At 36.8% G+C, this 26,002-nt stretch overlaps 3 protein-coding genes across 3 annotated transcripts; all 3 read right to left on the bottom strand.

Moving 5' to 3' along the window:
• Window positions 1–965: 965 nt before the first annotated feature.
• On the bottom strand, window positions 966–17,587 carry LOC128866943 (leucine-rich repeat and death domain-containing protein 1). Its single transcript, XM_054108003.1, has 6 exons — window positions 16,894–17,587; window positions 16,571–16,817; window positions 2,566–2,748; window positions 1,871–2,018; window positions 1,496–1,807; window positions 966–1,417 (listed from the first exon to the last, which is right to left on the bottom strand). The coding sequence occupies exons 1-6, from the start codon at window positions 16,975–16,977 to the stop codon at window positions 1,294–1,296; spliced, it is 1,098 nt and encodes a 365-aa protein (XP_053963978.1). The 5' UTR covers window positions 16,978–17,587; the 3' UTR covers window positions 966–1,293.
• On the bottom strand, window positions 7,617–9,498 carry LOC128866941 (fructose-bisphosphate aldolase-like). Its single transcript, XM_054108001.1, has 2 exons — window positions 8,562–9,498; window positions 7,617–8,495 (listed from the first exon to the last, which is right to left on the bottom strand). The coding sequence occupies exons 1-2, from the start codon at window positions 9,358–9,360 to the stop codon at window positions 7,987–7,989; spliced, it is 1,308 nt and encodes a 435-aa protein (XP_053963976.1). The 5' UTR covers window positions 9,361–9,498; the 3' UTR covers window positions 7,617–7,986.
• A 7,183-nt stretch (window positions 17,588–24,770) lies between the features above and the next one.
• On the bottom strand, window positions 24,771–25,181 carry LOC128867129 (histidine-rich glycoprotein). The gene has a single exon (XM_054108228.1). It carries the CDS (start codon window positions 25,179–25,181, stop codon window positions 24,771–24,773), a length of 411 nt encoding a protein of 136 aa, XP_053964203.1.
• Between the last annotated feature and the right edge of the window lie 821 nt (window positions 25,182–26,002).

Raw genomic sequence — 26,002 nt, 5'->3', positions numbered from 1 at the left:
AACTAGAAATTTTCGCCAGTTACGAGAGTCGTTTGAAAAGTCCGTGCAAAAAAAAAACCTAATTGTTTAGGGTAAACTTATTTTAGTTTTCGGCATTGTCTCCTTTTAGCCTTGTACACCTAGTCCAACTATCTTTTAATTTGTTGATTCCTTCCGATTAATATGATTTGTCCAAGTCTGATAAATAGCTATTCGTTTCTGCAATCACCTCCTCGTTTGAAGAGAATCTTTTTCCTGCAAACTATTTCTTCAAATTGGGCAACAAATAGTAGTCCGACGGAGTCAAGTCTGAGAATAAGTGGATGTGAAAGGAGCTGGAACCTTATTTCTATTAATTTTGCAACCACAATTGGTGAGACGTGAGTTGGTGCGTTGTCATGATGGAAAAAGAGAATCACTCGACTTGCTCGATTCAAACTAATACCAATCACAAAGAAATAGGCCGATCTGGCTAAAAGTTGTTGTGGGTTCTTCCAAGAGATGCTATTATCTAAAAGTAACCTCTATACGCGCCAGTACTGCCATCCCTCTGACAGCTAAACTTACAACACTTTGTTACTTATTCAATTTTTACTCTATTAATTTTTTTATCTTAATAAGGTCAACAGCATCGAGCCATCCTGTGACATTTTTATTTTGTAGTCTTATATTTGCTCATCCACCTTCATGCCTTACTCGGAATCTTTTTCAGTGGGCTATTGCATTTTTTTGCGATACTGTCATTTCACAGCTGGTAGGCGTTTCGTTTTCGCGATCCGGTCGGTGTAAAATGTGTTACCATCGTTACATGTCTTCTATAGACCAAACCTAAAGAGGAGGAGGACGCTTATATCAAAGTAGTCGCAAATATTTCAATGAAACACCTCTCAGGCTACTTACAATGGAAAACATATTCGTTACCTTCTTCTCCAAAAATCCTTAATTTCTAAAGTAGTTAAAATTAATTCCAAAAATTTATGTTTCTTGTTTTCTTTATCGATCACAATCCATTTATTGTCAATATTTAAATGTGTGTGCTATTGAGAAATCGGCCGATTTAACGGTCAAAATACCGACAATCCGATCTAATTCGGAGCTTACGTTAGCTCCTACTTCAACACAGAGATCAGTATTTGTACCATACATATAATTGCATATATCCTACATATTTTTAAAATTTTTATTTTATGTAAAAATTTGTGGTATTTACTTAAATTTATTTTTCTTAAGTGTAAACCCATCATAATAAATAGTTTTTACTTTCATTTAACTGTACATATTTACAACGACTTTTTATTTTGCACTCTCATAACTTTAACGATCACAAACCTCCCAGTCCAGCTGATAGTATTTTTTTCCATTATCCATCAGCCATAAGTTCGCGCAGTGATTTGAGCAAAAGTAGCAGGTGAAAATTTGCTTTGAAGTACTTCCACGTCTGCACAGCAAATGAAGTTTATAAATAAAAAAATACAATAGCTACTAAAATATATTCGCTAATTCAATTATAACTCACCGTTTCACAGCCATGAAGTAATAGGAAGTGTACAATGGGTTGGAGCAATTGAACAGTGTACAACGGGCAGTCGGTCCATTCACTATGTGGTCATAAATGAACTTTTCCGGTAGCATTCGCTTCAGTGCCACATTTTCCCACAAGGGCATATAACGGTTTAGATATTGTACGGCGCGTAGGCAGTCATCGTAGAGAGTGACTTGGTTGTCCAGCGAAGGCACATGGAAGATGCGACGTGTTCCAAAAGGTAGCAAAATTCTAGTATTGGTTTCCTTCTCCAGCACCCAGAAGAAGCTCTCGTGCGACACTGACCTGCATGATATGACAAAAGTTAAACTGAAATCTTCCTCTTCAGTTTCTCGCTTTGATAGTTACATTGGTGTTGCTTTTGAACGATTGTCATAGAAAGTTTGGAAGAACTTTTCATAAATCATAGGCACATGAGTGATGGAGGTGTTGTGAAAGATGCGCACATGGTTGATAAACTTTGAAAGTGCCACCGGTAAGTAAATGAGTGCACAACCTGGCAAGGGAGTAGCAGAAAAATAAAATAGTAAAATGTGAGGACTAGAGCTGTCGAACTATCGCAGTTACATAGTATCGAAAGTTTAGTTTTTTCACACTATTGACACCAATTTTGAGTGCATGCATCCCACGCTAGATGACGACCCGCTTAATTGGTGGAAGGTAATATATAAACTACATTAAAATTCCAAAGTGAATATGTTTTAGTTATAAAATGTCTTATTTCTCATTTGTTTATTTTTTTTATTCAAAGTGGCGGGGAGTCAAAACCGCAACGATTTTTTTTAAATCCCCGTCTTCAGTTGAATCTGAACGAATTTACAACAAGGAAAGTTGATGCGCAAAAAAAAACTTATGAGATTATATTGACCGTAAATACATAATTTTAATAATATATGCATTTACGGTTAAAACAATTTACGGTGTTATTATTCGATAGTATCGTTAGTTTAAACATCAACCATTAAAAACCAGTCTTAACTATCGACAGTTTGACAGCTCCAGTGAGGACAAAACTATTTGCTAAATGACTGAGAGTTACTTACGATCGGCTGACAGTGACTGTAGCGATGGCAAGTTTGAGATCCGTTCGGGTATATGCCAGATATTGACATTATCACTGAGGTTGAGTTCGTTCAGTCGTTGACACTCGCTTAGTTGTATTGGCAGGCGTTGAAGGTGATTCTTGGATATGTTAAGTTCTTCTAGTTGTTTTAAAGCGCCAATTTCTGGAATAAGAGGAGGATGCATTGAAAAAACTAGCTTGAAAATACAAATCTACAAAGCTCTCTAATCATTTTTGTGTTACATAAATAAATATTTAAAGCCACTTTAAGTACACCTCAGTATAAATACCCACTGAGGTGCATGAAACTCATTTAAACCTACTGACATTGAGGCATCTATTGTGAAGGTTGCTTGAAATCGTTTACATACATTTTTTTTCTATTTAAATTTAATTAAATTATAAACTTACATCTAACTTAACTATTAGAGTTAGAGTTCAACGGTACAGAAGTTTCTTTCTTTAAAACTTAGAAATCTAGGAATTAAGAATTTGAGATCTCATTAAAATCACAAAGGGCACTTTCAATAGGAGCAATACGAACATAATTTGCAATGGACTTATTTATAATACATAGAAAGGAAGAGCGTTACGAAGAATTCTGGGAAGTGTAAGAAAATAAATATTTCGAAGCGGAAATGGGCGGTTAAGTCACCCTTATTGACATTGAAAACAAACGATTGGGTAAGAATCGATCTTCTACTTTCTAAAGACTTTAAGTTGACCAATAGTAAACCTGATGTCGAAAATGGGACAGGATAAAAAAATGTTACTAATCTTAGTACAAATTTCAGAGACACCTTTTGCACACGTTTGATCCGGTCGATTAAAAACTTATTGTAGGACCTCCAAATAAACGCAGCGTATTCCAACCTAGAGTGAACGAAAACAGTATACCACAATTTCAGGTTATAAGGGTTCGTAAAATTTAAGCCACCCCGTCGTACAAAGCCTGAAACAGAATATGATTTTGATAGAAGGTAATTAATGTGACAATTAAATGAAAAAACGACCATCAAAAATTACATCTAAATCTTTAGATTCTTTACGCCTTGCGCATAAATAGGATTTCAACCATTGCAGAAAAACATAGTGAACCCCAAGCGAAGATAATCTTTAATCTTGAAAATTTATCAGTAATTACTTAATTCATTCTTATTGCAGTTTCTAAAATTCCATGACCGACATCATCATCAGCTCATAATTCAGAGTTGAAGATTGATTAAAAGACCGATCTTAAAAGCGATGGGAATCTGAATCACTATAAATCTGAACAAAATTTGATTGGCTTTGAATTCTGCGTAAATTGACTGCCTCTAATGGCGTATTAGCAGTCTTACTACCAAAATAAATAGCAGTTGGAACACTACTACAGGATTTCTTAGATTTAATGTAGTGCCAAAAAGTCTTATCGCTAGATTTAATAATCTCTTCAACACTTGGAATGTAGTTATTGCGAAGACATTTACATATTTCAGCAATCGAGTTTTTGCAGGTACTGCTTGCAAATAAATTATATGTATATGACTTTTAGGGGTAGTCAGAGGCCCGAAAAATGATGATTTTCAATAATTTGTTTTTGCTGGTCAGTTGCTTTATTTTGCAAAAATAAAAACATAGCATTAATACATCCTGTTTCGACTTGACTTTAGCAAAATTAAAAAAAAATTAATAATTGTAAAAGTTATCGCTGTATGTGTATTTCTCCAGAAGTCCGTTGCGGTGATCATCACAAGTCCTTAGAGATTCATCAAAAATCAATCGGACAAGAGAAATTAGTTTTATTAATATGATATATCGTCCCCTTAGTATAACAATAGCCTATGTGCTCATAGGCTATTATTTTTTTATTGAATTTTCGGATTCTCCATCGTCGATTTTATATGTGGTCAAAATTTGGTCAAATTCTAGTTCCACAAAGTGGGTCAAAACGTCAGTCAAAAATAATAAATATTTACAGACATAACGAGATTTGAGTGAGAGCTACTTTCGACAAAAAGTTTGAAATTCATTTTCTCAAAACATCAAAAAATTTATAGGCTATTTTAATACTAAGGGGACGATATAATCTTGTGCCTGATCGAAGCTTTTTTTCAAAATTTACAATATGGCGGCCTCAGAAAATATTTTTCAGATTTTCGAGAAAAAACCCGACAATTATTTGTTTAAAAAAATCGAAATTTAAAAAACAACCCTTCGATCAGCACGAGTTTTTTATGTTTTTCAAAAGCAGTATAAATTTTATTGAAATCTACCAAGCGGTTTTTAAGTTACAATGATCACCAATTCAAAAAACATAGTTTTGAGAAAAACGCATTTAAAGTGTTCCTATTGATTTATGTAGAATTATACGAATTATTTAATTACTTACACTGTGTCATCTATTCCTGGGCCATATAATAGTCTACAGCCGTCATAGCAGCTTCCAAAATATCGATTTGCTGTTGCCTACCGTTAGCGCGCTTATCTGCCACTTTCATACGTGCAGCATCCATTTTTTCAGCATACCGATGAGAATGAGGCCCATAATTAAGTCCCAGTGTATTCATTATAAACAATAATTTATACCTTCATTGAATATACAAGTATGTAGCTATGTATGCAGCAATTTGTACGATAGTATAGCGTTTTTCAATAGGTGCGCTTCAACTTTTTTCCGATAGGGAGGGCGAACAACGCAATATTTTTTATATTTCGCTTGTCATTTGTAAACTTCATTAGTATACATTTCATCATGGAACGCTACACACTTCAGCAACGATTGCAAATCGTGCAAATTTTTTATGAAAATTTATAAATTTTTCAAAAAATCATCTTCAGTGATGAAGCTCACTTTTGGCTCAATGGCTTTGTCAACAAGCAAAATATGCGTTACTGGGCAGAAAGCAATCCACACGTGATTCATGAGGCACCGTTGCATTCCGAAAAAATCACTGTTTGGCGCGGTTTACATGCCGGCGGCGTAATTGGCCCATATTTTTTCGTTGACGAGAACGATCGCCACGTTACTGTGAATGGAAATCGATACCGCGACATGATAAACGATTATTTTTGGCCGCAATTGAATGGTATGGACTTAGACGAAATGTGATTTCAACAGGACGGGGCCACAAGCCACACAGCACACGCTACAATTGATTTGTTGAAGAGTAAGTTCGATGAGCGCATTATTTCCAGAAATGGACCGGTCGAATGGCCGCCGCGCTCGTGTCATTTGACGCCTCTAGACTATTTTTTTTGGGGTTATGTGAAGTCATTGGTCTACAGTAACAAGCCGGCGACGATTTGTGAGCTCAATATTGAACGCGAAATTGCTGGAATTTCGGCCGATTTATGCAAAAGAGTGGTCGAAAATTGGGTTCAACGATTGGACTTCGTAAAACGTGCACGCGGTGGTCATGCAAAAGAAATCGAATTTCATACTTAAATGTATATGTTCAAACTCGATAATAAAAAAAAAATTAGTTAAAAAAGTCAAACCGTTTGTGTTTTATTCGAAAAAAAAGTTGAAGCGCTCTTACTGAAAAACGCTTTATAACTACATACTATGTATGTATTTACGGTTTTTGGGCATATTTGCCATACTAGTTGATTATGAAGCTTGGTAAACTGAAAACTTTCAAGCCGTTTCTCTCCACATTTTGGTTTTTGGATTAGGACACTAATGAAGTAAATGAGCGATATGTGAATTTTGAAAAGTATTTTAGGCTAATAAAAACAGAGTTGGCCTGAAATTGTAAGATTTTCGCAAGTACTTGGTAGTACGTTAATATCAAAGTGAAATACGGTCATTTTATCATTTCATCTTCTATCTTTCATTATAGCACATACACAACATTTTATTTCGATTTGTTAATTCATTATTTCAATCAATTCATTTGAAGTTGATGGGCCAATGTATTTTTTGCAGGGAAAGAAGCGTTGAAGGTTTATCAGCAACAGAAATTCATAAAAAAATCGTTAAAGTAATGAAGTAATCTCTAATTGTGTATCTAGGGGTTTTAGAATTTAGACGTGATCGCACGTGCAGGTGTTACAGTTGGCGTCAAATCTCGTTTGAGACATATTGAAACTATTTAGTTCCAAAAGAATGATTTCGAAGCAACTCTGTGTCGGAAAAATTTTAAATTTGTATCAATCATATGGGTCGAAAAGTCCCGGGCTGAACAAATAGATGTCACTAGTTTTACTGCATTCACCTTTTATTCAGTTAGTACTAGCCTTAAAAGGGCAGCTAACGCATCTTTACGGCATGTCTTGCGCACGCTTATGTTCCACAATCGTGGCGTCTGGTGAAAGTTGTCTTTGTCTTAAAGCCCAGCAAAGACAACTATGCAAGGGTTCTAAGTCGCACCCTCTCAGTGTCAGATAACACGCTTACCAATGTGAAAAATCCTGTGAGTCGACTCTACACGAGTGCGTCAGCATAATCGAAAAAAGGGTTTGAAGTCAGAGAGTAAACTGTTGGTGTGTTTTTGGACATTGAAGAAGCTTTTGATAATGCTACCTTTGATTCTATGTGCTTTTCTATCAGAAGGCATGGAGTAGAGGAAATCACTGTCACAGGGACTTACTCTATGCAATCCTAGAGACTGCTTATTACAGATGAAGGAAACGATGAAGGAGTCAAAGTTGAGGTTAAGAGGGCTGCCACGAGGCGGTGTACTCTCTTCCCTACTTTGGTGCTTTGTTTTGGCTCTCTTCTTAACAATCTGTGGGAAATCGGATACGGTCAAGCTTAAGCGGATAATGTGTGCGGACTAATCTCAGGACCGCAGTGTAAGAGAACCTTTGCCAAGACATGGGGTCTAAGACCGACGATAGTATGTACACTGGTTGCACATCGACCTGATTAGACCCATTATTACACACGCCCCTGTAGTCTGGTGGAAAGCTACTATGGTTAATTCTGGAAAACCCCTAACCAGACTACAGAGAAGTGTGTGCTTGAGTATCACAGGTGCTATGAGTACGACATCTGGCGATGCCCTTAATACCATCCTGAATCTGCGAGCTCTAGATCTTTGGCATCACAAAAGATATTCAGTCCCTCTACACCCTTATGAAGAGTGGAAACCACCGTAATTTAACCTAATCCATGCACAGTTCGATAAATACACACAGATCTACTCTTTGTAATAATATTTTTTTTATTTTATACACCTGTGTATTCTCATATTTTGATTTAGAAAACATTGTTTTGATATTTTGTGTGGGCATAGAGAAAATTGGCGGTACTGTTTAGTTGGGCTTCAAAAAGTGATGCCTGACCATTCCCTAATATGTGAGCCTCATTGAAAATAATATACACTTAAATTTTCTTCGAAGAGTTTCTTCTACGTTCACTGGTAGTACTTGAAATATATCATAATTCAATAATATTCATGGATATAGGTACTTTTTAAACATTTTCAACATTTTCAACATTTTCAACCTTTTCAACATTTTCAACAGATAAATTCGGAGCCGGATCATTTGCAATGGTCTGCTCTTTGCTTATTTCTATCTCAGATTTTTCAGGTTGTTCGGTTTTCGCGCCCATGGCAAGAACAGGAGGAGGTCGGGATATTTCATCATATTTCACACAATCGTCTGGTAGAGGTGCTGGTTTTGTTTTGAAAGCCTTCAATGGTTTCTTACAGTAGCACTGATTGGCCAACGATTTCATCGAACCTGGAACGTACGTGCCCTGAGCGGCTTGCGAGAAAGCTTCAAGCATCTTCAACAAATCCTGTTGTGCCTTTTCAATGTTTTTACTTTTACCAGCCCATGCCATAAATATCGACGTTTGCATAGTACCGTCAAAGCAAAATGTTATTGGCCACGGCTTTGGTGATGGATCGGCAGCAAAGGCATTCCACTGACAAAGAGTTTTGTCCTCCGTTTTGTCATCCACATGCAAAATTACGCCTTAAAACCAAAGATGGTAGTTTTCTTTGAGATTTTTTAATCATTTCTAAATCAAAATTATCTTACCGCCTGTTGCCGCAGGGACGGTATGTCTTAGAAGTCGTAGTGTTGCCTTGGCGATTTGGCCTGGTGAATAACGTTTCGCACACTTTGAACCCGAATTTAATACAGGCACTTTTAGCAAAGTTCCTTCCAGACTGACATGATGGTCGGAAAGCGACTTGAAAATCGCCGTCAAAACTGTTTCGGTGACCTTTTCTGCACGCTCCAAGTCATTATCATCCGATGGTACTACGTCCACTTCCAGTATAGCTAACATTCGTTTGGATTGCGAGATGGCTGCGTATTTTCCTAACGTATTGGCGTTCTCAATTATCGCCAGGTATGAAGGTGTGAACTCGCCTATGTTATACTGAGCTCTCCACATGGTAAAATCACAACCACAATCTTTATATTCAGCACATCTCACAGCCAAATCGTCAAGCCCTTGGGTGGTGAATTCTCCAGAAGAACATAAGATGGGCACAAGCCCTTTATCTACTGTTACTCCAACCAAAATATTTTTTCGCCGCACTTGGCAGTGAAGCGCGCATCCGTTGGAAGTTGTCTGATCCAACACCTCTGGATGCACTGCTATGCCCGAGATATGGTCGGAGATTGTTTCTTTAGCTGAGAAAAGCATGTTGCGATACTGAGCGCGCATCTCTTCACTGCATTCAATGCCAAATATTTCCAATTTTTTTTCCAACTGCAATGGGGATTCGTCTGTAATGAGTATTCCATGACCAGGTGACATGAGCATCGTGGATATGTGGACCAAATCATCAATTACGCTGCGCGAAGGACAATTGAAATATGTAGACATGTTGGATCCGATGCAGTCTTTTTCAAATGGGCAGATAATTTGCAAAAATACGTTCAACGTGAAATTTGGAGAACAAAACAAAAAAAAAAATATTTCGAAAAGGAGAAATTTTAATTCGCTTGCTAAATATTGCTGTTATTGTTATATTATTGTTTTTATTTGACAAATCTAAATTTTCGTTTTTATTTACAACGAAAAGTCATCTGTAGAGTAGGTATTCCACATGATTCAATTATTAAAGGTTTGCTCACTTGTGACATCAGGATTCTGACACCCCTTACAAAAGGTCGCATTTGTCGACAGACAATGGTAAACCTCCGAGTGTATTTCTGCCATTAAAAAGTTATTCATAAAAAACCATATGCCGTTCTTAGGCTGTAAGTAATTACAAACTACAAAATTAACTCTTGTTAGTAAGTTATATGTTTTTAAAACAATCTAGTGAGTACTTTTGCAACCTATAATTTAAAGGCATCGGGCTCAGATTGTCAAAATGTCCATCTTTTGCGCTCATTGCTCCATCTATGATATCTTGATTTAAGCGGTATGTCCGGATGTACTCCATATCGTGGTCCATATTGGTCCTAAACGTACCAAGCAAGTTCTTGCTCATAAGCACATCCTTCTGGAAGCGAAATGTTTTTCCTACATATTTTACTTTACTTCCACTTTAACTATAAATTTCTCGAGTTAGCAACCCACTGCCTAGCTAAGGGAGCCGATTTGTCAAGAGGAAACGAGAAAGCTGCTTACTGAGCAAACCTTTTATTATTGAATCTTGGGTATTCCAGAGGCAAATTTGAAGTTGAATTTCACCAAAAAGATTACAGAAGAGAAAGGGTGAATGATTGCGTTGATATTTTGCAAAGTTACCTCTATTAATACTCGTATACATACATTGAGTATGAAAAAGATGCTGATTATAAATATTCTAGAATAATCTGGCGGAAATGATAACGCAAAATTGGTAACGCTTTACTCAATAATTCATATATACGTGGACGTTTGACTAAACAGCAATAAAAGCAATAAGCTCATATTGTATTAATTACAAAAATGTTCAACGGAGCAGGGAGGCCATAAAAAGGCTAGCCGCAAACAGTAGGCTGCATATCTATTGGGTACCTGGTCACAAAGGCATTATGGGAAACGAAATAGTAGATTCGTACTTACGCTCTTGCGAAAAGTCTGCAGAACAATCATAAGTATGTTGGCAGGTCATAATCTATTGGTTGCACATACTTACAAGATAGGAATTGCTAACACGGACAAATCCAGGAAATGCAGAGAGGGTGTTGAGGAAACTTTAGAAGACCTTCTGTGCATTTGTCCGGCATTATTAAGAACGCGTTTGAGGGTCTGGAGGACGTCTCAAAAGCGGATCTCCCAGCTCTGCTTTGATTCCCTAAAAGCGGTGACATCCTACATGAAGTCTACTTTCAGTATTCATATACCTATGTCGGTCTCCATCTGGTATCGCTAGGGACCAAAAGGTCTATGCGTGGTTTAATGCTAACCAGGCTAACCTAACCTAATATTTAAAGATTTGCTAAAGAATCTGGAAAATTCTCACAGGACTAACTACCTTTATCTCTGTCTCTATTCTTTCCTATCTCTTTCTCTGATACTTTTCTCCATCCCTCCTTGACTATCTACCCTCTTTCCAGAGCTCTAAATACAATGGGCTTTTTAGCCTGAGCAAAATAAATTATGTCTATTTGAGTCGAAGGCGCCACATATGAGCCATACGCTAAGAGAGAGTAGAGAAAAGGCTAGGTTAAACCAAGTGGTCCTGTAAAATGAATGCGTTTCCAGGTCTCGAAGTTATGGTAGCACTCACCGTCTACGACTACCATAAATTTTATTAAAAACCTCTTTCGCTTCAATAAGCATTAAATTTATAAATTTTTCACAACCAACAAAACCTGTTTCTGCAACACAAAATATGGTGTTTGCTTTCACGAAAATCAAATGCGTTGCCGCAACGGGCACAAAGGGCCCATCGTGACAGCCCGATAACTCTTTTTAACAGAGCGAAAAAAACATGCTTGAATAATAACTACGCACAACATTCATAATTTGAAAATAGCGTTTGTAACCCTTTGTATACCCTACTTATTCAGCTTACAAAAATTACTATTTTTTCACTTTAGTTTGAAGTTACAAGTTAAAAAGGAGGATAATAAGTTATTTTGACCGAAAAACAGTAAATTGAGAAATCAGCAGTTTTTACTGCGGCGGTGACGATATGGGTCACTGTAGAAGTAATTCTGGCTAGATTGCATTGGTAAATAAATTTTTAAAATAAAAATAATTTCAGAATTTTATCAAAGTTTTGTTATACACTGACATTTCGGACACTTTAATCTTCCCAAAGTTCTAATGAATTGCCCACAGTGAACCAGCCATTGACAACATGCCTATTTGACAATTTGTATGTGAAGTGATTTATAAGTGTTAGTTTGCTCCCATTAACCCATAAGAAGCAAATGGGGTAAAAGTACCTAAATATATAATTTGGTATTTCAATCAAAATTTTGTAAAGTAATATAAAAAATGCGTTTGAAATAAAACTCACTAGCTTACGTAGCTATTTTATAAAGTTTTTTATTTATAGTAATATATTTTTTGCATTGCTTTTGCTTCAAAATTTTGTTCAAATGCTGCTATAAACCATGCACGAGTAGTTGAAACCAACCAAAGTCAACGTCGGAAAAACGAAAGCGCTGCCTCTCAATAAAACCATATAGGAACCACACAACAGTTCGAAACCGTTGACAAATTCTGCTACCTTGGTTGCATGGTCAACCCTTGTCGGATTTTACAAATTTTCTGACCCCGGACAATAACCCACGCCCACGCAAGCTAATCAGCTCGACGTCGCATCAGAAATCAAAAAAGGGAAATGGCATTGGATTGGCCACATGCTATGGAAAAACCACGACAATATCGGTAAACAAGCGCTACGCTGGAATTTATTTCAACAAACTGGTAGAGGAATTGTCAGACCACGCAACACCTCGCGGCGCTCAACTGAAGCTGAAATGAAGTCTATTGGATTATCATGGAACGAACTAAGATCCCTGGCACAAAACCGTGACCGTTGGCGAAGAGGAGTGGTTAACGCCCCATGCTCCAAATAGGAGTTAAAGGATCACATATATATATACCAGGTGTTTTAAAAAAATAAGGGGAATTTTCAAATTTCGCCGGCCACGTACTTTCGACTTTCGATTATTATTATTTTTATGTTGCTACACTCGTCTCGAAGATATGTTCATGGTTTTAGCAATATAGGCTGTTCAGTTTGTTTGTGAGAGGCATAAATAAGACAAGTGTTTTATGTGTTCGGCGACTTTCTGCTTTGACTCTTGGCTCTCCTGGACTTTTCCATTAGGACGACTGTCTTTGGTTTCGATGTCACAACCATATACCCATGATTTGTCACCAGTTATGACGCTTTTAAGCAAATCTGGATCATCTTTGACGTCATTCAACAAGTTCCTCACGGCGAAATTTAAAAATTCGCGTTATTTTTGAACAATCCTCGTATAGATATAATTATGTATCCGTTAATTTCTAAACATACATTTTCCAAAAAGTTCTGTATCATTTGGCTTGATCAAATTTCTCTCTTTTTGGTCCATCCATGACCATCTACTCTCGCCCGAAATTTGAGTTATTAAATTAAGTGTACCTGTATACCCCTGTATACCTCATGTTCCAGGCCATATTGGGTCAAATTGTTCGTTAAAATTTTTTCAACTACAAAATTTAGCTTAAAAGCCGTTCGAGAAAGAATTTGCAGGAATCCCCTTAGGAAGAAGAAAATCATGTCCAGGGAAATAAATGTCAAGACTAATTAGAGATGATCTCCACATGAAAACATTCGGGGCTCATCTGGTCATCTTTTGACAACGCTCTTGAAGAAAATTAGACTCGACAGATGCAAGCAGTTTCTTCGGTGGCACGCGGTTAACGGCCATGAAAATATTTTATCACAGAAGAGAAAATATTCACTGTTGAACAAGTTTTTAATAAACACAACGACAAAATCTATGCTTAAACTTCTAAAGACGCAGAAAATTTTGTTCCAAGACTTCAACCACAAGCCAAGAAGGATGCCTTAGAAGGCGTGGTGAATCAGTTGAGCAGTACTCTCTTCAATGGAGAGCGTTGGATCTTTCAGCAAGATTCACCTCCAGCCCATAAGGCGAAAACCACCCAGCAGTGGCTAAAAACAATATTCCTGGGTTCATAGCCGCAGAAGACTACAGTTTGTGGTTAGACTTGGAGAACATGGTCTGTCGAAGACTACACAGAAATTCGGAGAGTCTCAAACAATCTTTGGTTCGAGCAGAAAAGTCAATATCCATGCAATAGCTGAATAGCCTAATCGTTTAAAGGTTTGTGTAAAAGAATTTCGAATGAAAATTAAAATTGTTTTTTAATATTTACATGATTAAATAAAACTAACCTCATTAAAAAAGTATTATTATTTCATATTTATAACGGACTTAACATGTAAAAGAACTGATGGCAGGACCAAGTACATACATATAATCTTTTTCCTCAATTTTTCATTAGAATAAAACTATTGAGCTATTTTAAAATTAATACAGCATTTTTTCCAAACTGGAAATTAGGTAGTGTGAGGTCTGTTCGAAAATATTTTGAACATATTTGGTCAGTGTATCGATCCATGCCATTTATTTATGAGACAAAAGCTAAAAATATTGTCGAGCAATGGAAGGATTCCGTTAGTCGGTATACGCAGATACGACTTATGGTGCATATGCTTATCAAGTTCTATCCCTACGTATGAAGTTTGGCTTATTGATTAGCTTAAAATCATTGCCGAACAGGAGAATAACACAGGCCGACAGCATTTCAGACCCAGAAACCAGACTATATATTTCCGAAGGTTTATGATACGCTGAATCCAAATCTGGCCTCAGAATTGCTCTATCAGCTCTGGTTTTTGAGATATCCTAACCTAAAAGTGCAAAAAACACCGTTTTTGCCCATATTTGAGGTTATATAGCCTTGCAGATGTTTTCTTTCACCAAAAAAATAGGTTGGCATCTTTAAGTACAAGTCTTCTTCTTTCAAATGGCGTTTTGTTTGCTCAAATATCATTTTTTTCGCAGAGATATCGCATTTTGAAATTTTCATGTTTCTAAATTTTCCTACACCTGAAAATCGATTAAGATAACATAAACATGATATAGTCGATTGCTAACTCACCAAACCCCAACACTATCTAACCCACGGATTCAGCGCATCATAAACCATCGGAAATATATAGTCTGGTTTCTGGGTCTGAATGTTGGTTAAATTTTGTCGGCCTGTGTAATCTTATCATCGTCTTTCATTTTTGTTTTGACCAGTGGGGCCGTTGACTGTCCGGTGCTTCTTGAGAGGAGTTTCTTTAATATTCCGGCCAGAGCTCGGAGTTTTTCTATATTGGTCTCACAAAATCTCTTTATGCTTGAAATTCTCCTATTGCAATTCACTCTTATTGAGTTTAACAAATCTCTAAATGTATCGAGATAAATTTTGCATGCCCAAAGGTTCGTCTACTGGATTTTTTAAACATCTATTATAAATAGTTTATTTGTATTAGATTGGGGAATAAGTTGCGTAGCGTTTTTATATTTTCTTTTATTTTACAACGTTTGGTTTGCTGTTTGGTAGCATTTATTCGATAGAACTGTTTCTGCTCTACAAAACTGTGTTAATTGTATTTTTGAGTTGCTTAATTTTTTATTATATTAGTTTTGAGGCTTAGAAATGGTATACCCAGGAGGCAAAAATGAACATTTTCGACACTTGCTCTTCTTTGCTTTTCATCGACGCACAGTGCGGCCGATTCCCGAAAAGCTGGCCAAAACTCAAAAAATAAAGTAATTTATTCAAAATTTCTTACTCGGGGGTTGTCGGGGTCGCTGATTACGAATTTGATCTTAAAATTTTGAAAATCCACCCCCTTCCACCCCTATTGGCCACCCCCTCACGTGAAATAGCGTATATTCTAGAACATAATCAAGATGCATGTAAATTTATATGTTTTCGGGGTCGCAAGGTAGCAAGTGGTAGCAGCTGAATCTTGTTTTATTCAGTAACCATTACTTTTTTGAGTAACCTTTAATAGGTTTCAAAGCAGCATATGACTGCGTTGTATTACTATACAGTTTGAAAACTCAAATTTTATAAAAAAAATTGCAAAAAATGTATCTACGTATTGCTGCAGCTAAAAATTGTGTGTCGAGGTATTGATATGTACTAAATATTTCTCGTATTTTACTAACCTTCCGAAGATGATTCCATTTGGTTTTGTTCAATTTACTCCATTACAAAATCTTACAAATGTGTACAACTTTCACTATTCATCGACAGTAATACGATGCTCAAACGAAGGCCACGTTGGGACTGAAAATACAGAGGATACTTAGGGTACAGGACGTTGCTATGAACGGTTTTCACTACTCAAGGCATTACTGTAGCCAACCCAAAGACAAAAAAACTCTATCTAGAAACTTTTTTTTTCGACTTTTGGCCAGCTTTTTGGGAATCGGCCGCACTGTGCGACGCCAAAAAGCTGCCGAAGCAGCCCGGGACATTTGCGACGTGTATGGAGAAGGTGCCATATGCGAGCCTACAGTAAGGAAATGGTTTGCAAAGTTCAAAAATGTCAAAGTCATCATTTGTCGATGACACGTCCCACAGCGGAAGGCCTTTTGAATTCGATTTCTTCGCTCCCTGTCAAACCATATGAAGGGCGTTACCTTCGATAACAAAGTGGTCCTTAAAAATTTGCTTAAAAACTTCTTTGACACCAGACCAGGCGATTTATAGCGGGACGGCATCAAGAAATTGGTCGAGAGGTGGGAGGAGGTTGCAAACGGCGAATATATAATTGATTACTTACTGATATAATTATTGTTTTTTGTTGAAATAAAATATTTCGGTAAAAACGCTACGAACTTATTCCCCGACCCAATAATATTTTTAATGCCTATTAACTTAGTCTTTAAGAATTTATTATATTCATAAATACATAAAGAAACATTTCAATTTATCACTGGACGATCGGCATTGAAAGTAATAGTTAAAAAAGATTTAATAAAAAAAAAAATCCAAACTAATGCAAATCCTGACCAAACCGCAAACTAATTCTATAAATACGTGAAATAAATTATGAACTCACCAGCGGGCAACTCCGTGAGTTCGTTCCCACTCACATTGAAACGCTGCAAGCGGTCCATCAATCCCACGGTTTTTGGGAGCTGACGTATCTGATTATTCGACACATCGAGAAATTCCAAATTTTCTAGCAGGTACATTTCCTCTGGAAGTGCGCTCAGATTATTGCCAGCCAAGTGTATGAACTTCAAGGTCGTAACATTTAACAGCCATTTGGGAATTGTGGTGATAAAATTCTCCTTCAGGTAGACCTTTGACGGTAGGATTGAATAATTCTAAAATAAATATTCCGCTGTTGAAATACATGTATTCCAATGTGTTGTTTACCTCCTCAAGATCTTCGTACAGGAAAAGATCCATGGGCACATCTTTGAAGTTGAGATAGCTCCAGTGCAGTGTTGTCTTGTTCATTGTGGCGTAGCGTGGTATAGGGAAGGGGAGGCGTATTCTCGGCTGATCAATTTTCGTGCGTAGTTGGCGCTGCAATGCGCTTTGGAGGAGCAGAATCTTGACTTAGATCACTCTGGTGATATGCCAAGCGTTGATTTTTTATTTTCGCATTGAACTCACACGCATGAAAATGTGTGCAGTTGGTTTTATAACTAAACCATAACTAGCACTACTGACTTTGTACTTTATAGAGCAAATTATTACACAATATTTTCACTACATACGTGAATGTACTCCTCTGTTGTACGTCGTGGCAATTTATTATATTGTTTTATACTAAAGCACTTGCATGTAACTTTGTTATCAATTATATCACAGCTTAATTTTGGTGTTGTCTACGAGAACCGAAGAAACAAATTTAATTAAATAAAAAATGTCGAAAAGTATCCGTTAACGCCTCTGCAAGAGCAATGATATCTAAAACACAACCCTTGTTTGTGCTGCAGTGCATCCGCGGTTCGATGGTGGTTCGTGCAATGCTGCGGCACAGTATCAGGGATGTCGTATGTAAATTCAAGCGCGAAATATGTTACTCGGTCATGAGCGCTACCCGAAAACTAATTTGAGAATGCGAAAGATCAGAGAAAATACATCGATGGATCCACGTCAAAGAGGATTTTTCTTAAAATTTTAGCTTTGCAAAGCCAAATGTGTTTTTATTTACTTTTTTGCAAAAACTATTAATCGATCCCAAGCTATTTTTAATCTAATAAATATTATTTTGGCATACATACGGAAAATTATCTCATAAAAGTTTGGGAAACAAATAAAATTCTTTGCGATTTCACTCAGAATTTTCCGAACACGAAAATCGGTAGCAGAAAGCGTTACAAAACAAAGAGGCGAGACATTTTTGAAAAAGAAAATGAGCAAAATAAATAATAAAATACATATAATCAATGGCAATGACAATTTTTGAACTCAAAAACAGAGTGTGAGCGTATACGTGGGTATGAGTGTTGGTATCTGTTTATTTGCATGCCTATTCGTAGATGCCCTGCGAGGAAGACTTCAAATAGTGCGGCAAGTTTCTGAGGCAGAAATAGTACAGCTGGCGAAAAAACTAGAGCACCTCAATATTTTGTTTAGTTGTAAAGTTTTTGAATTTTCATTTATATATGCCATCAAAATTAAAATGAGTTATTTAAATGAAAAATTTTGTTTGTTTTATATAAAAACAAAATTCACTCCATAACACAGGCCATATTAATCACAATTACATACTTTGTACCAAGACGAATCTCTTAAAGGTGATAGCAATAGACTGGCTGATTTGTACTTGTTTCTTTCGCCGTGTACTTTAGGGTGCCAGCATTACTAAAATGTATAAGCCATGAAATTGCATAACAACAATTTTTCTATGAATTCATATTAAAAACCATGAAATTGTGAAATTTTCGATTTTGTGTATAAAGTTTGAAATTAGTATTTATATGGTGTTTGTTACACAATGAGCTACACTTAATAAAAAAAAACAAATAACATAAAAAAAACAAAAATAGTCCAAACTGGTAAAAATTCTTGAGGCGCTATAGCTTTTCGACGATATATGTATGTGTAATGACCTCGAAGCAATCGGGCACGCAGAATAATATCGACGACTTAGTTCAGGAATCGATGAATGTCGGACGAAAGATCAATGCGGAAGAATCCAATTCACTAAGAGAAAATATGGCGGATCGTGGGAGCAGTTTTAACGCGTCAAATACCAATATTGAAAATGTCGATTACTTCACTCACTTGGGGTGATGACATTCAGTTTTGAATCGCAAAAGCGCGTGACGCTCTTGCGCAACTTAACAAAGTCTGGAATTCCTCAACGATTTCCACTATTACTCTAAGATGCGCATTTTTAACTGGAACGTCAAATCTGTTCTTCCGTATGGTTGCGAAACATAGCTGATGACGGACTTGCTCGCCAACATACTAAAAGCTTTCAACTACAATCGCCTACGGCGGATTCTGCGCATCTGCTCGCCCAGAACAATCACCAACGCAGATTTTTGGGATCAGCGCACGCAACTACCCATCCAGTGGGAGATAAAACTTAGAAAGTGGAAATGGATCGGGCATACCTTATGAAAGGACACAACTGAAGTCTGCAGACAGGCGCTGGAATGGAAACCACAAGGTAGCAGACAGCAAGAGAACGCTTGAAAAGGAGATAAGTGCTACTGGAAAGTAATTTAAGGAAAGTAAAGTCATTGCGAAGGACTGTACGCGATGGAAATGGTTTGTGGAGGCCCTATGTTCCATTTGGATCAAAATGAATGGATGATGAGGATAGTTTTTCGGCAGTTTTATGAGAGTGCGCTTTTTACGCCCTTTTCTGAATAAGGGGAAAATCTGATATTATAGCAGTCTACTAAACAATCACGCCGTCGTTTTATTCACCAATAAATACAGCAAAGAATTAGTGCATTAAGGATTGCACTGAAAAATTGGCTCAAACGGAGCCTCGACGCTATTAAAATTTTTATTTTGGTCATCTGCTCCCTGTAAAAACTATACTCCTTTCTTATACCTCGGAGAGTGAGGATGTTGGTTTTGTTGTAAAATCAAATCAGTAAGCAAGGGAAAATCGAATTAAAAACATTAATAATAAATAAATAAATAGTTGAAGCAGTTAAAGAAGTTTTTTCCAGCATTTAAACTGATTTATCAATCGAGAAATTTTGGTATATCAGAAGTAAGTACAAATAGTGATATCTAGAGGACATCAAATGATCTGTAGCTACGGGGTTTGATGTTATTAATTGTTAGATTGAGTCGAGATAGAAAATATAGAGATAGAATTGTAAACTTTCTTTCTCTTCAAATCTATTTCAACTCCTCCAAAGTAATTTAAGACGTCAAGATTTGTCTCGTCTGTGCTGAGTTAGACTGATGAAAGTTAAATAGCGAATGAAAAGTACCCTTTTCATTTTTCAATATAAATCCCCCCAACTAACTTTTCGCTTCGTGAATAATACGCTTTATCTACCTTTATGCCACTGAAAAAATTGTTCTTCTTATTATTTGGAGGGGATATATACAATATAACCCTAACTTAATTAGCACACTGGCGACTAGGGCCTTCGGGGTTCACTGAAAAAATATTCAAATAGTTTTCAAATAAATATCACATATCTAATGAAAAATAAACAAACATTTTTTGCCTTTCCAAAAATTGAACTCGATACCTTATATCAACACTCCCTAGTCCATCTTTGTATAAACTTATAATAAGAGAATAAGAAGCGTGAGTTAGGCTGGCTCTAAATTCACTTGATGTCCATCAGTTTGGTAGGAATGGATTTTCCAACTGGGTTTGTTGGTGTACACACATATACACATATGCCTACATATGCATATGTATGTATGTATGAAATTTATTCTTGCGTATTCAAGTTTCATTTTTAAATTCATTTGCAAATCTTCACACTTGCCGGCACGTTTAAGAAGTCCAAACTAATGCAAATTTGGAAAATTTGTCAACATAGATTTTCAATGCCAAAAGCCGAAAAATTTACGTCACCAATAGAAAAGAGCGAAGTACTTTTCTATGCGTTGCTAAAAAAAAACAAACATCGACCTTGACATGTTTCATTTTACTCCGGTTCGCGTTGCATACTTTGAGGCTGCGAAAACAGTTCTTCATACGCAGGAATGTAAAGTGCGCGCGAATGGTATCAAAAATTTAAATAAACAACGTTCTCAGTATACACAAGCAAGTATTTGAATTTGTCGTACCGCTGAAACTAATAACTTTTATTCGGATAGCTAATACGAGTATTTTGTCTTACATAAAAACACCTGCATTCAACCACTACTTTAATAAACTATTATCCAACTGCAGCGAGTGTGGTGAATTCGACGCTTCATTTCGTTGGTTTTTGTTGACATTGACATTGCAGCTTGACTTGAATGCAACACGCTGCACTTTTCAGCGTTTGCGTTTTGTTGGTTCGATCGATTTTTTCCTTTACATACATATATTCAAACACACTTCGATACATACACACGAGTTACGTCGGTCACATACTCATATGAGTTTGTATGTAAATTTACGGTTATCTTATTTATGCCGTTTTAATGTCCGAATTGCAACCTGTTAGTTTTTTATGGGTAGTTCTGTGACAAAAAAAGTGTTTGCCACGTCTATTTGCATTTCTATGCACTGAGTGAATTTCTGTAGAGCTTTATGAAGCTTTTGAGTTTTTTTGTTCTTTCAAAATATCCCTCAAACTATAATATGTGGCTTCGAAAGTAAGAGTGAAAAACAGCTGTTTAACGAATGCACATCCGCATACATACATACGTACACAGGGGTCTATCCATTCATATACTTATATATATACATGAGTATGTATGTAAATTAGGATCTCAAAAGGTTTGATTGTAGTTAAAAAGTTAAATAAGAGCGAAAAGTAATTTTGACCCCCAATAACAAAGCAGAAGTATGGGAATTTTTGTTTACTATGAGACAATTCAGAGGTTAACTCAATCGTTTATACCCCGTGCACAGTAGCGCACTAGGTCATTGGAAAAACAAAAACTAAAGCAATAAAAACAAATAACATTCTATTTCGACACTGTCAACACATTTTTTTTTATATTTGCTTTTCCAATTCTTTAGAATGTGTTGCGGGATTAACTTCGTTTTGCCGTTATCTCTGCTTTGCAATGATCACATCGATGCTTTCGTTTTATCCTTCAGTGACAAAATTTTACTTACTTTACTCGGACTTCAAATTTAAAACCAGAGGTTTTAAAAACCCTGGCAAAAGATGATCCTTTGATATTACATAATTATTAAATTATAATCACCATTTGGGTAAAAGCGTTCAGGAATTGTTTGAAATGTTTTCGGTAACACGTCTGACAGTTTGTAATGTTATAAATCGAGCAGAAAAAGAGGGTAGATTAGAGCAAAAGCGTGCAGGTGAGTCTAAAACTGAGATAACTGGGCGTGAAGAACCCTTGATGATCCGAAAATTGGATAAAATACCGAGAATTTCCTTGAGAATAATTTCAAAGGAGCTTAACGGGGAGTCTTGTATTGTTGGCTCTCATTAAGCAGTGCGTCAAGCCATACTGCCCCACAAATATTCATCGAGATCAGCACGTAAGAAACCATATCCGGCACAAAATGTAGAAAAACATCTGTATTTTGCTTTGAACTACATTTCCGAACCAAAGGAATAATGGGACGACGCTTTTGCGATGAGACAAAGATAGTGCGGTATTACAACGATGAGCCAACTAGAGGTTGGTCGAAATACATATAACTCCTATGGTTAGGTTAGTTAGGTTTGGCAGCCGCATCGCACATAGAGAAAACGATGCTACTTAGACTACGAAATGGGTCCGTTGTGAGCCGCGGGGGCTGGGCTACATTTCCCTCTCCATTTGGGACCATCCTGAGCTTTTGACAAAGCGTGAAAGGTTGTTGATACCTAATGTGTATAGATTATCTATATTCGATAAGAAGTAAGATTTTAAAAATCGGTTCCTACTTCTGGCTAGAGCTGGGCATGTGCAAAAAAGGTGTTGAATTGTTTCCAACACCTCCTCATTTCTGCAGCTATGACAGAAATCATGCTTGTAAACGCCTAATCTAATTGTATGATTTCTTATGAGACAATGTCCTGTGAGGACCCCTACTAAGGTCTCGATTTGAAGTCTACTCAATTTTATAATACTCTTGGACAGACGTAGATTTAGCCTTGACCATGTTTGCCTAGCAATTTCACAGGTGTTAACGCTAATCCATTTTTGATTTACAGAACTTATTAGTGCGTCCTTAATGAGAAGCTTAAAAGTTGCGAGAGGTATCTCCATAAAATTACTTATGTCTAGCATACAGCTACCTTCTCTTGCAAGTTGGTCTGCCCTACAGTTCCCTGGTATATCTCTGTGGCCTGGAACCCAGCATAAGATTATACGACATTGCTTGGCCATCTCATTTAGAGATTGTCGACAACGTAAGACACTCCTTGATGTTGTTTTTTCACTAATAGAAAGCTCTTCGCAAAATAACCCTGATCATACACCGGTGTCCATTTTAGATCCGTCCGTGTAGATCTTAACGGGTGTGTTGGGTGTTGGATCTTCTTCAAGCCGTTCCAGTCTAGAAGGGATTTTCATTAGGAATAATGGGAGGATGATAATTACAGTCACTGGGTATATCCGTGTAGGAATCTAAGATGATGAATGTCCATGTGTGACAGACCTCCATTGTGAGCTCGCTTTGAGCCGTAAAGCGGAGCAGGCCGCTAAGTATTTGCAGAAGAGATCTAGGAGTGGCAGATGTAATATGATATCCAAAGCCATGGCGTGGTTTTCATGACGCCACATATTGCTAATTCCGCTGATCTCTGCACCTTATTCAATAAATTAGAATAGGTTTTTTTCTGCATAGCACACCACCAAACAACATTTCCATATATGTAGAAGAATGGGTCTGGCGACAGCAGTGTAAAGCCGATAAGCAACCTTAGGTTTAATTCCCCAGGTCTTACCTAAAGCTCTCTTACAGGCATAAAAAGCTAGGTTCGCTTTCCTGACTCTTTCTAAGATGTTTGACTTCCAAGTCAGTTTCCTATCTATGTTTAGTCCCAAGTACTTGGTTTCTTCCGAAATCACAAGAGCTTCCCCCTTGAGCATAATTGGACTTAACTGAGGAATTCTGTGTTTCCTACTGAACAATATGAATTGTGTTTTGTCTAGGTTGACTCCTGCACCACACTTTTCTGCCCACCTGGAAAGTATGTATATCTAGAGCATTTTGTATTAGGTCTCTTAATGTAAATACAAATTTACCAGAGACAGCAATAACAACATCATCGGCGTAAGCTATCACCTTACAGCCCACCGACTCCAGTATTAACAGAAGTTTATTTACAACTGCGTTCCATAAAAACGGTGAGAGGATTATACCTTGCGGTGTACCTCTACTTACCAATCTCCTGAGCACCGATTCTCCTAGTTTCACTTGTAGTGAAAGTACCATCACTTTTCTGTAGCAGTTCCCAATTGTGAGGACTTCCCGCTAAAATCTTACGAAGTCTTGAGGTCTCAGTTGCCCCCTCAACCTTTTCACAAAAGGATTTCTAAGATTGCCTTTCGGCATTTCTGATTTCCTTCTTATAGATTTTCAGAGCACCTTTATAGCCTTTTCAATCTTCTGCGAGATGTATTTTCTTTACCTCATTAAAAGCGCTTCTGCTTGTTTTTTGAAGCTTGCTTAGTTCAACAGTCTACCACTTAGGCTTGGGTTTACCCCTCAGTCTTCTTATGGGACAGGCTTCCATAAGGCAGCATTCATGTTGTAGGTAATCTTATCAACCAAATTTTCTAGTCCTTCTGTGCTTTGTGGTACCACAGATGGACATGTTAATAAGGGTAACCCCGATACAATCTACATACTTTTCTTGAATCAGGACAATATGTTGTCCACCTTTGGCTTGGTGGATTATGATCTGGTTTTAAGTGCATTGATTTGATTCCGATATGTTTTTATGCTTTTTTCAAAGTTGTCGTAGAATAGCGTTCACTAAAATTGCATTTCTTTATTATGTAAATGATCCAATTCAGCAAATAAATAAAATAAAAATTTAATCAACAAAATCCACGGATTGGGAAAGAAGAATTTCATTAAGAGGCGCATTGAACAGCTCAAATAAAATGTTTATATTGTAATATTGTAATACTAACACATATCAATTACATGTAAGTTCTTATATTATATAAGCACCAGCAACTTTCCTTTTTCAAGTTGTTAACCCGTCACTTTGAGGAGTACCCGTCGGTGGGTTTGTAAAATAGCTCTCGGAACCACCATAATAGTCGCTATAGTATCCGTTGTAGTGGCCGTCATAGGGGTAACCATAGTAGCCGCCATAGTAGTCGCCATAGGGGTAGTCATAGTAGTCCCCACTGTAGCCGTCGCCATAGTAGTCGCCATATCCACCATGGTGGTAATGATAATGAGGTTCGTGGTAATGAGTGTGGTGGTGGTGGTGATGCTGAGGATGATGGTGATAAATCGGTGGCTCATAGAAATGAGGATAACCGTGATGAAAATGATGATGTTCGGTTATATCAGTTGGTGCCGATTCGGATTCCTGGACGATCGCCAATAACAGAGAGATGAGAACTACAGTAGACACCTTCAGCTTCATTTTGACGTTTACGCGAAAATCACTCGATACCTGCACAACAGTCGCTTAAATCGTAATGAAATTCATATGCAACTATTAGCGCATTTTATAGAAATCTGAAGTTTGAATATAAAAAGAAAAGCTTTAATGAAATTAATAATGTCGGCTGCTTCAAATAGTTTCAGAAGTACAGCACAGCGGTCAACGTTAAAACTTGACGTTGTAAGAACAAATACATGTGCGGGAGTATGTGCAGGCGTAAACAATTGCAAAATTAAAATATACTTCATTGCTGCTATTGCTAGTGAATGTCTAAATGTGTAAACATCACAACTCTGTTTAAAAAATGTCACTTACTGGCCTCAAGAAGTTTGGGAAACGATTTCCGGAAAGATCCACAAGTTCACCAATCAATCGGAATTAATCGATTTCCATCACTCAAAATCATTTGCCTTTATTTAGTAAAACAGTTATTTAAAAACAAAATTGTGTAATCAATTTCTCGTATTCTTTTATATTTGCATGTTCACCTATACATTTATAAAAACGTAGTGAATTTCTACGAAAAAGCATCACTCAAAAACTAATATCCCGATTTGAGCCTTTTTTGTACCGTTCTAAGAAAAGTAATTTATTAAAAACTCCGATTATTTGATTAAAATTCCGGTTATCTAAAACACCTTGAAATGATTAATCCGCTGTTTCTATTGACCGTTAATGAACAAATATTCCCTCGGAAAAATAGTCAATCCTTTGTGTATGCGTGGGATAATTCGAAACTTGGCGAAGCCCTTAAAAGACAGTTGTTTATAATTAAAAATTTTATACAAAAAGGTGAAAGA

The sequence above is a fragment of the Anastrepha ludens genome, chromosome 6, assembly GCF_028408465.1.
Source record: "Anastrepha ludens isolate Willacy chromosome 6, idAnaLude1.1, whole genome shotgun sequence".
NCBI lineage: Eukaryota > Metazoa > Arthropoda > Insecta > Diptera > Tephritidae > Anastrepha > Anastrepha ludens.
Note: the sequence above shows the minus strand (reverse complement) of the source record. Positions and strands in the feature narration are given on the sequence as shown.